Raw genomic sequence first — 12,082 nt, forward strand, 5'->3', positions numbered from 1 at the left:
AAAAATTAAAAACTTTTAACGACAACCCTAAGGAAGTCAGTACTCACTGTGGGGAACATGTGGGGTAGGGTTAGGTTGGGACTGCTTGCATACCTTTCCACTTCCTCCTGCATTGTATATTATTTTTATTCTGGCATATTGCACATTATAGGATGAATTATTGTTATTGTATGCTCTTCCCACTTGCCTTCTACCCAAAAAATTTCAACTATATGTAACTTACCAATTCAACTCAATTGATTTTGTGGGAGTAAGGAAAACTGATAGACTACTGTAGGATAATTGTAAAATAAGGCTCACACTGATCACATTATAGTTTTTCTTCTATTTTCTTTTTCTTATTTCTGTTAACATTTAGTAAAAAAACAAAAAACTTTATTGAAATGAAAACAGTGAAATATACACAAAAATGCAGTGTGAACCCAGACTTAGGTGGATTTATTAATTTAGGTTCCTTATTGCCTTTAATTGGTCAAACAGTACAGTCAACAATAAGGTTCTACCAAATAAAAAAACAGCAACCTATGGAATCTCATTATTGTTGAATGGGTTGTCCCATCTGGACACTTTTCGCATGCTGGCCCCATGCCGCTATTTCATGCCACCCAGTGAAAATAAATGGATAGCCATATAAGTTCTCCAAAGCAGGAGCTGCTGTATACAGCATTAGGTTCACACAGCGTATAATTTCATTAAACAACAGCCGTAGTTGCAGTTATTACTGATCACATTGATTACTATGGAATCCCGGCCCGAGTGTATACACATAGTATACACTCCGGCTGGGATTCCAAGCGGCCGCACAAAAAACTGACATGTCGGTTTTGCGCATCTGCTATTCATTAAATAGCGGCAGCACAAGACTGACAGAGCAGACATTGTAAAGTACGGCTCCGGACGCACTTAAAGGGGTTATCCAGTGCTACAAAAACATGGCCACTTTCCTCCAGAGACAACACGACTGTTGTCTCCAGTTCAGGTGCGGTTTGCAATTAAGCTCCATTCACTTCAATGGAACTGAGAAACAAAGCCCCGCCCAAGCTGGAGACAAGAGTGGGGCTGTCTCTGGAAGAAAGTTTCCATGTTTTTGTAGTGCTGGATAACCCCTTTAACATTGTTGGCTATAGTGATTTGGAAAGCAGGCACACCTGAACGTGCCCGCATTCCAAAACAAAAGAAATGAAATTCATCTGGCCGGTACTGCAGTACTGGCCGGTGTGAACGTCACAGACATGAGCTGTTCTGTGACATGTCTGTGTGATACGCTGTGTGAACCTGACCTTAGGATCCATTAGGATATGTAAGTCGTTCATTCAGATCCATTAATAACAAATTCTTGATGCAATAGCTCCTAGATTTCTGAATCCAAATTATATCATAATACTCTTCAGTTACTTCAGTGAAGTTTTTGGGTTTTACACGACTGACAGAGCAGACAATGTAAAGTGCAGCTCCTGTCGCACTTTACATTGTCAGCTATGGTGATTTGGAATCTGGGCACACCAGAACATGCCCACATTCCAAATCAAAAGAAATTAAGTTAATTCTGAATCTAAATTATGTCCTAATACTCTTCAGTTACTTCAGTGGATGTATTTAATGTGGATGTATGTAATCTATAAATTAATATTTTTGTTTCCTTCTCTGTCATACTTTAGGAACACACAGATGATTTTGAAATGTTGTCTTTCTGGTTGTCCAACGTCCATCACTTCCTTAACTGTTTGAAACAGTACAGTGGAGAAGAGGTAAGTTGCACCTCACACCTTATTTATGCAAATATGAACTTGAAAAGTTGTGCGAGTGAATAAGAACTGCTGTTACTGTACAGCTCAATGCTCCCATGTCAGCTGAACCGTCTCTTGGCTTATATCCACCTATGCGAGCCACAGGGGATTTGCTAACAGTTTTCTGTTCCATATTTAAACTGAAATTGCTCATAAATGATAAATCTATAGAGAGAACATTGCCTTTATAATCAATTACACTTTTCTGTTTTCTGTTACTTTTTCTATATAACTAGTTAATAATAAAGGAGTTGTTCAGCTATAGAACTCAGTAACATGTCAATCATGAGTCAGGGGCACTCTTCATTTTGAGAACAGGTCTCTATACTTATTCACTTGGCAGATGACTGTGGACTTCAGGGTTTATAGTGGGCCCTGAAATCAGACTTTGTAACTGGGAATGTGTGCAAAAATTGACCTGCGGAGCAGGTTTTAGATCAAAACTATGTCAATGCATATTTGTGCGTAAATTCGAGACAAAATTGGTTCGGAAAACCTGCAGCAGAAATCCATTGCAAATCTATCACAGCGAAGAAATCCACTACATGTGAATATACCCAAAGTGTTATACATCAGGGATGTCAAACTCTTTAGCTTTGGCTGTCCAGGCATGATGGGGATTGTAGTTTTAAAACAGCTGGAGGGCCTGAGTTTGACACGTCTGTTATACAGCATCTAACCTACAGATGTGTCCCTATAGCACACAGGGCACTGGGGATGAAGGTAATTTACTTACATGAATCCTCAGGGCTCTCAATGCACTGTCCGCCCTGGCCTGCCAGCCCCTTCTAATGAATATTGCGGTGAGGCTCTGCAGTGAAGTCACTCCAGTGTTCATTACTGCAGAGCGCCAGATATATACAAATTAGAAGGGGCAGGCTTGCTGTGGTCCTGGGGTAGCACCACCCCCAGTGCACCAAAACATCTCTTTAGCATATGAAATTTGTGCTGATATGGTTCCCTGCAATAGGGTATAGAGCTACTGTGCAGCTGCAGGGCACATTTGGGCTGATTTGTTCCATTTAAATACAGCTCTGAACCTTTTGCAGTTGATACTGCTTGATACTGCCACTTAATGCTTAGCATATTACACATTGTTACAGCTGAAAGAAATACATCACTGGTTACATTGTTATGTGTGTAGCCTAGATGGTTCTTATTTCCCTTTCCTATTCTTTTTATGAATTCGCTTTCATATGTCACTACCAGGCAATAGTACAATGTTGACAGCAAAGTCTGCATATGAAGGTAACTTCTATATTTCTTATATGTATTACTTGCAGGAGTTTATGAAATACAATGTGCCACTTCAGAATAAGAACTGTCTGAAAAACTTTGACTTGTCAGAATACAGGCAGATAATCAGTGACTTGGCTATTCGTATCTACCACCAGTTTATCACTGTGATAGAGAACAATCTACAACCTATGATTGGTAAGTAAAACCGCTGAATGATAAACCACTAGAAGAAGCAATCAGACTGTATTGTAGAGTCTAGTAACATATATTGTGTTCTAGTACCTGGAATGCTGGAATATGAAAGTCTCCATGGGATATCAGTGGCAAAGCCTACAGGATTCCGCAAGCGTTCTTCCAGTATAGACGATACTGATGCATACACCATGACTTCAATACTACAGCAGCTGAGTTACTTTTACACTACCATGTGCCAGCATGGCATGGACCCTGAGCTTCAGAAGCAGACAGTAAAGCAATTATTCTTCCTCATTTCCACGGTCACTCTGAATAGTCTTTTCCTGCGCAAAGACATGTGCTCTTGTAGAAAAGGAATGCAGATAAGGTATGAATGTCATTTGTGTTGAATGTGGGTACCAGAAACAAACGTGAAAGGTATATGAGCTTGTATCACTGAAGCCAAGTTTATGGATGCCTGCATGAATAGCTTCATAAATGTATAAATATGATATACAGTACAGACCAAAAGTTTGGACACACCTTCTCATTCAAAGAGTTTTCTGTATTTTCATGACTATGAAAATTGTAGATTCACACTGAATTCATCAAATACTATGAATTAACATATGTGGAGCTATATACTTAACAAAAAAAGTGAAAATATGTGTTATATTCTAGGTTCTTCAAAGTAGCCACCTTTTGCTTTAAATACTGCTTTGCACACTCTTGGCATTTTCTTGATGAGCTTCAAGTGGTAGTCACCGGAAATGGTTTTCACTTCAGAGGTATGTGTGCCCTGTAAGTTGTAATAAGTGGGATTTCTTGCCTTATAAATGCAGTCGGGACCATAAATTGTGTTATGCAGAAGTCAGGTGGCTACACAGCCGATAGTCTTTCTGAATAGACTGTTAGAATTTGTATTATGGCAAGAAAAAAGCAGCTAAGTAAAGAAAAACGAGTGGTCATCATTACTTTAAGAAATGAAGGTCAGACAGTCCGAAAAATTAGGAAGACTTTGAAAGTGTCCCCAAGTGCAGTTGCAAAAACCATCAATTTCTACAAAGAAACTGGCTGACTTGAGGACCGCCCCAGGAAAAGAAGACCAAGAGTCACCTCTGCTGTGGAGGAGGATACGTTCATCCAAGACACCAACCTCAGAAATCACAGGTTACCAGCAGCTCAGATTAGATAGCAGGTTAATGGCACATAGGGGGACTTGTATCATCGTGCGGTCCAGGGGTTTTCGGCGGAAATTGCAGATTTGCGCAATATTTTATCCGCAAATGGCCGATTTGCGAATAAAATATTCGCAAATCGGCACTTTCCGACGGGTACGCCGGGGGGCGGATGTGAAGGGGGCGGAACGGAGGGAGCGGACTCCGTAGCGCCGGAGATGCGGGGACATTTATAAGTCCGACTTAATAAATGTCCTCCATAGAGTTCTAGCAGCAGAAACATCTCTACAACAACTGGTAAGAGGAGACTTTGTGCAGCAGCCTTCATGGTAAAATAGCTGCTAGGAAACCACTGCTAAGGACAGGCAACAGGCAGAAGAGACTTGTTTAGGCTAAAGAACATAAGGAATGGACATTAGACCAGTGGAAATCTGTGCTTTGGTCCGATGAGTCAAAATTTTAGATCTTTGGTTCCAACCCTTGTGTCTTTGTGCAACACCAAAGGTGAACAGATGGACTGTACATGCCTGGTTCCCACCGTGAAGCATGGAGGAGGAGGTGTGATGGTGTGGGGGTGCTTTGCTGGTGACACTGTTGGGGATTTATTCAAAATTGAAGGCATACTGAACCAGCATGGCCACCACAGCATCTTGCAGCAGCAGGCTATTCCATCCGGTTGGCGTTTATGTGGACCATCATTTATTTTTAAACAGGACAATGACCCCAAACACACCTCCAGGCTGTGTAAGGGCTATTTGACCAAGAAGGGGAGTGATGGGTCTCTACGCTAGATGACCTGGCCTCCACAGTCACCAGGTGACCAGAGTGAAGGCAAAAGGGCCAACAAGTGCTAAGCATCTCTGGGAACTCCTTCAACACTGTTGGAAAACTATTTCCGGAGACTACAGCTTAAAGCTCATCAAGAGAATGCCAAGAGTGTGCAAGGCAGTAATCAAAGCAAAAGGCCGCTACTTTGAAGAACCTAGAATATAAGACGTATTTTCAGTTGTTTCACACTTTTTTCATAAGAATATAATTCCACATGTGTTAATTCATAGTTTTGATGCCTTCAGTGTGAATCTACAGTTTTCATAGTCATGAAAATACAGAAAACTCTTTGAATGAGAAGGTGTGTCCAAACTTTTGGTCTGTACTGTATATGTGTTTGTGTTTTATTGTGGAACTCCCAGAATTCTCTTGGTAAATTACTATACACGCTGTATTAATATTTACAACATGAATAGAGAAGTCTAGCATAATAAGGGTTCCTCTGCATAAGCTTTGCTTTTATTGGACAGTCTAATGCATTTAGGCTAGAAAACGTTAATCATAAATCTATCTATGATTTAGGCGTTCTAGCCTTACTGTATCAGATTTTTTGCTTATTATGTCCCATGGATGTGGATTTTTATACTAAAAGAAGTTTTATGCAGAGGAACCCGATTGTGCTGGATTTCTCTATATTTGTTGCCATTGTGCTGTGCTCCATATCCATGCACTAGGGGCATTGTACATCAGGTAAGAGCTGGACTTACAATTATTATGGGTATTAATATTTCCATTTCAGTGATATTATAAACAAAGTTTTAATGAATCAATAGGTATTTCCACTAAGACACCAATGTAATAGGACAGATAAGATGGACCAATTGGTATTTTTCTTCTATATTTCTAATATAAATACAGTAAACATTACATAGAAAATAGTGTTCCATAGTGTACATCAAATATGAACCAGAAACTCTAATATTAGCTCATAATAAAACAATGGGGATTCTTTGTGATGATTCATCCCTTGTTTTGTAACAATTCCCGTATCTATAGAAATCGAGAGTGTGGGTGTTTAGACTTCTTATTAGGAAAGGGGAGAGCCTCATAACAATCATACAGGTTGTCTGTATTGTAATTGCATGCAAGTTCTAGACCAGGGAAGGGGAACCTTCGGCCCTCCAGCTGTTGCAAAACTACAATTCCCATCATGCCTGGGCAGCCAAAGCTTTAGCAGTATATTAAAAGTTTTAAAGTGCCAGAGTACCCCTTTAAAAGAGAGGCATACAAGTCTATACTCAAAAATATCCACTCTTGCATATTTTGCAGTGGATTTAAAGGGACTGTGTCATGAGAAAATTACCAATTGTTTAAATCAATTTTTTTATGTTAAACAGATTTTTAAAGAATTTTTTTCAAATTTTCCATTTTTCTCTCCATATTATAAAATAATCTTATAAAAGATCTTGCAATATTCATTCTTACCACTGAGGCCAAAACTAAGATGAGACTTCCTGTTCTGCCTGTAGGAGGAGGCTGCTGTAAAGTAATCTGTACAGCATTACAGCGACATGTGACACCAGTAGATAGATAACATTATAACAAGACAATAGCAGCTCCCTGTGGAATGACCTTTTCAAAGGTCAGAGAGTATGCTTAGTAATGTTTCACATTCATCTCAAGGGAACAGAGTGTCTATTGTTGTCTATGTCCATGAGACTTGTCATAAAGCATGTCACTAGATGCTGTTAAAAAAACAGCTCAGGCAAGATGGCTGCCCCATAACAATGTAAAAATTATGAAATTAAAAGGTTACCATCAGAAAATTTGAAAAGAAGAACTTTTTAGTATTTGACTCTAATCAGTAAAAGAAAATCACAGGTGACACATCCCCTGTAATCTGCAACTAATCTGTATTTTTGACAAAAATTTACATGTTGAGTTTCTGTAGATTTTTTTCTGTAGCTTGTTGGTGAGATCTCATCTAGTATTCTGCGTCTGTGTAAACCTAGCTTAGGGGAGCAGGGGAGCATAATGCATTTCAGTTGGCTGCTAGATAGCCCCACTTGCGATCTTCTATTCATTGCTACTTACAAGAAATATTCTGAATCACGTTTGTTATTATTCTTTATTAGATGTAATATAAGCTATCTGGAGGAATGGCTGCAAGGGAAGAATCTGCATGGAAGTGCAGCCAAAGAAACCCTAGAACCGCTTTCCCAAGCAGCATGGTTATTACAGGTTAAAAAAATCAAAGACGAAGACGCCAAAGAAATATGTGAGCGATGCACTGCACTTTCTACAGTCCAGGTAATGTTAGTCTCTAAACTTATTTTATTATTGAGGTTTCTTTATTTTTTTTCTGTTTTAAAATGGGAAACAATTAAATGGTGCCTGCTCCAAGATTCCTAAATAACATTAAAGAATTGCCCCTTAGCACAGTCCTAAGACATGGACACTACAGTAGATGGATATGCGGTGCAGAATATTTCTTGAAAAATACTTGTTCCAGCCCTGCAGCCCAGTTCTCTGCTCCATTACAGATTCTCTATGCAGTCACACTATATCCACTGTGATGCCACTTCACCTGAGCCTAGCAGCCAGTCAGTCCACAGCCTTGTGATGCAGTTTACAATCTACAGTAACTACTATAGGACTGTACACAGAAACACAAATAAAATACAATCATTCAGACGTCAGTTATCGCTCCCGTGCGACTACCGTCCAACCCATACACAGGAGCTTTCTTGTTTTCTATGGGGAGTGTTAATCGCAGTCAAGCTGAACTGGCTACTCCAATCCCCACCGACATCATCAATTGGTCGGGAGAGGCCAGTACACCTTATACTGACGGCAGATAAAAGTATAACGTATATGGGAACCGTTATACCTTAGAGGAGTATAGTGCATTGAAATTATATAATCTGAACAGTCAAATCTTGTAAACTGAAAGAACTGAGCTTGATTAGTAACATTTTACTACTATATAAACTGATATCATGTCACCAAAAAGGTTTATCTGAAAAGGACCTATTGTTTAAATCAATGTTTCATGTTAAACATATTTTGTAAAATACTGTAAATCTAAAAATAATCTTGAAATCTTGCTGTTGCCTTCTGACCATTATGCCTAATAATATGCTGACATCTGTTCTATTCTCACAGGTAAGCCCCCCCCCCCTCCCGTGGTATGACCTCAGCATGGGTCACAGAGCATGCCCAGATACCATTCCTATTCATATCAATGGGTCTCCAGACTATAGTTGCCTATATCCTTGGGGCCTGCTGTAAAGAAAATCTCTAAATGTTGTTAAAAACAACTTGGCAAGTTTGGTGCCCACATAATATTCTACAAAAAAAAAAAATAGAATAAAAAAAGAAAAAAACAAAACAATGTCAGTATCTAGCTTCAAAAAAAATTATTTGGGGGGTTTAATTGCCTTGTTTGTTTTATTATTCAATTCCAGATTGTTAAGATACTGAACTCATACACTCCCATTGATGATTTTGAGAAACGAGTAACACCCTCATTTGTTCGTAAAGTTCAGGTAAGGCATGCGAGGAGCGGTATGCAGACTGATTTAACATTTTATTTGAGGATATTTCATGGACCTCCCTTTTTTATTTTTTACCTATGAACATGTTTTCCTATGTGATAAGGAGCATTTTCTTCAACATTAAATTCGGTGAGGTTGTTACAACAACATAGTTCACTAATATAGTAGGTAAAGAGGTTTCAGGATCCAGATGGAGATAGAAAAAGTGGAATCTATCCCCTAAAGGCAAGATTTCATAAGCCCCTATTACACGGGGCAACTATGAGGCTCTGTGGTGGAAGTCAATGCAAAAAAAAAAAATATTGCTCAATCTACTCTTCATTTGTCTTCTATACTCTTTATTATCAAAATAGGAACAAAATGAGTCATATATGTTACTAAACCAGAGATTGTTACAGCTGGAGAACGAACAGCGCAATGTATAGTCACCTTTGTGAAAAGTTCCTCCCCAGCTGTGCCTCACCAACAGCTAGGGGGTGCCTCACAGTTTGAGAAGCACTTCCCTACGTGATACCAATGGGTTTTGGTGAAAATGCTTAATTTTACTGAAACACCTAAATACTGCCATGCAGCAATGTCATGTATTTTGTAAGTGGATCATGCTCACTATGTCAGTTGTCTTTTATGTGCAGGTGCAGTAAAAACTAAGACAACTACTCAAGTGTGGCAGCATGTAAACTACAGTAACCTGCCATCTCCCATCATCCTTTACACTCATTAATGGCTTCATAAAAGTCTGTAAAACGTTTTGCCAGGTGCAAATATAATGTCTTCAGTTTGTAGTTTGCCTTCTGTATATTAGATGAGCAAATGTTTATACAGAACTTGCCAACCTACTGCCTTATAGGTGGCCATATTGTGCATAAGAATGCTTTGTTAGGCTATGTTCACACTGCGTATGAGTCCGGCCGCATTTTGTACGCCGCCACTGCTGAAACTACTGGCGTGGGAAAAATAGACATGCGGCCGGATGTGTACGAATCGCGAACATACGCCCGCAGTACAGTTATGCTTCTCTAGCTTGTGTCGAAGCGATCTGAGGCAGGTCATTTACTTGGAAATCTTTGCCCAGCCCCGTAAACCACACAGAACCTTTTGGATCGAAAAATCAAGTTCAATTTGGCTGAAATAAGTACTCCGTACGGGACCGCATGGAAATCCACGGCCGTGAGTTTCAACATTTCCGTCCTCAAACAATGGTCTTGTTCATTTTTCACGGCGCCGTATACGATCCGGCCGTAAGCTCATACGTAGTGTGCATTGTGCGGGCGTATATCGTATACTTTCAAGCGAACGCATCAACCTCAAAACTACGTGCGTATATTCGCGGTTCGCACTACGGCCGGTAAAATTAGAAAGTAGTTGGTAAAAGTCCAAAAAATAGCCTCTATGTATACTATTTATCTGTAATTTAGGGTCCATTTACACAGAAAGATTATGACAGATTATCTGCCAAAGATATAAAGCCCAAGCCAGGAATGAATTTGAAAAGATGTTAAACCTATCAGTGCAGACCTCACCAACACTATCAAATGATTGAATTTAGTTCTTTGATGAATTATACTCAGTTTGAAAGTACAACTTTTTTAGGTAGAAATTTTTATTTTATTCATAGTTATATTCTTAACTTATTTTTATAATTATCTTTATTTTTACTTCATTCCTCTAGTCCATGCTAACCAGTCGAGAAGATGGATCACAATTAATGGTGGACAGCAAATACCTTTTCCAAGTGACGTTCCCATTCAGCCCATCTCCCCATGCGCTAGAAACCATCCAGATTCCCAGCAGCCTCAAGCTTGGCTTCCTTAAGAGGATGTAGAATATATACGGCACCACAGGCTCTAGGCACAGAACTTGTACAGGCCTCACAGGAATTCTTCTCTGGATAAACCGCCTACTGTTCTATAGTTAGATATTTTGTAATGTAGGGGTTGTAAAATTAATGTTATTATCTTATTGTTCCAAGAATTTAATAGGTGGAAGGTTCCTGAGAAAATACATACTTTTATTACAAACCCAAAAGAACAGGAGAATATAAAGATTTTGTCCCAGTATGATGGATTAAGGCTGTTATTTATATTGCACAGGGTTCAGGAGGATCACAAATGGTAATGTTGAGACTCAAAAAAAGTGTTTTTAATCTAAAATCTATACAACGATTTTAGCCATGTAAGTAGTACAGTAATGGATGGTGTAAATGAAGGTTAACTTGGTGCTTGATATTTTCAGAAATGAAGCCAATAACAAGTATTTTCTAGCAGAATTTTAGCTTGTATTTCCTGGGCCCAGGGTCAAATCTGTACCCAATAACCAATGCTCCTGTACTCCAACTTACTATTAAAATTCTTCTACTGCCCCCTCTTATGCCCTCTATCTGGCCAGTGTCTTAAAGTGACACTGTCACCTCCTTTTTGTATTCTGACATCTCTACACAGGTGTAAATTTAGCGGTTTTCATACCGTATTTTATATTATACGTCATGGTGCTTGTTCAAGTAAAAAGTAATCTTTTATCAACTGCAGATTGTGTTAAGTGGGTGGGGCCTTGCGGCATTAGCGCCACTTAGCCCCGCCCACAACGCCCACCCCCTCTCCGGCCATTGGAACAGGCTGGCCAAAAGCTCTAGACCACACCCCCTTTACGTCGGCCAACCAATGGGCGTCAAGGGGGTGGGGTCAACGGTGCTGTTGTGGGCGGGGCTAAGTTGCGCTAATGCCGCGAGGTTACGCCCACTTAATACAGTTGATAAAAGGACACTTTTTACTTGAACAAACACCATGACGTATGATATGAAATAAGGTATGAAAAACGCTAAATTTACCCTTTACACCTGTGTAGAGATGTCAGAATGAACAAAGGGGTCGACAGTGTCACTTTAACATTCGCATTGAGGCTATGTTCACTATGTACATTTTCGTAAAAGTACGGCTGTTGTTGTTGTGATTAATATGAAATTATACATTACGTTGGCGTCTATGGAATCCCGACCGGAGCGCATACACATAGTATACGCTGCGTCCGTAATCCGGCCGCACGCTCCATTGTGTGCAGTGCGAAGTTCTGATGCGGGCGCACACTAATGTGCCCGCATCAGAACTCAGTGGCGCTAAAGATCATCCGGCCGGTACTGCAGTACCGGCCGGGATGATCTTATCTGACACCGGCCGTTCCATGACCCAGCCGAGTCACAGGACCGATGTCATACAATGTGTGAACATAGCCTGATATTGCATGCGTTTTGACTACACAATCCAGTAACAGACAGTAACTTTTTGGGTTGCAGTCACTATAACCTTATAGCTATCAATATCTGTAGTCCATTTTTTTTTCTTCAAATAGAAAACAAGCAAACAATCCCAACACTTAAGCCAACCAT

The 12,082-nt window shown here is 39.8% G+C and overlaps 1 protein-coding gene across 3 annotated transcripts in view; it reads left to right on the forward strand.

Moving 5' to 3' along the window:
* Positions 1 to 11,479, forward strand: part of MYO5C (myosin VC) — an 84,938-nt gene extending 73,459 nt beyond the window's left edge. For all 3 annotated transcript variants that reach the window (XM_069982774.1, XM_069982766.1, XM_069982783.1), the window contains 6 exons: positions 1,659 to 1,748; positions 3,071 to 3,221; positions 3,306 to 3,588; positions 7,282 to 7,456; positions 8,614 to 8,694; positions 10,373 to 11,479. In XM_069982774.1, coding sequence (XP_069838875.1) covers positions 1,659 to 1,748; positions 3,071 to 3,221; positions 3,306 to 3,588; positions 7,282 to 7,456; positions 8,614 to 8,694; positions 10,373 to 10,525 — 933 coding nt within the window. In that variant the 3' untranslated portion in view covers positions 10,526 to 11,479. The remainder of the gene's footprint in view (positions 1 to 1,658; positions 1,749 to 3,070; positions 3,222 to 3,305; positions 3,589 to 7,281; positions 7,457 to 8,613; positions 8,695 to 10,372) is intronic.
* Positions 11,480 to 12,082: the final 603 nt, after the last annotated feature.

Source organism: Dendropsophus ebraccatus, chromosome 1 (genome assembly GCF_027789765.1).
Source record: "Dendropsophus ebraccatus isolate aDenEbr1 chromosome 1, aDenEbr1.pat, whole genome shotgun sequence".
In the NCBI taxonomy this organism is placed as follows: Eukaryota; Metazoa; Chordata; class Amphibia; order Anura; family Hylidae; genus Dendropsophus; species Dendropsophus ebraccatus.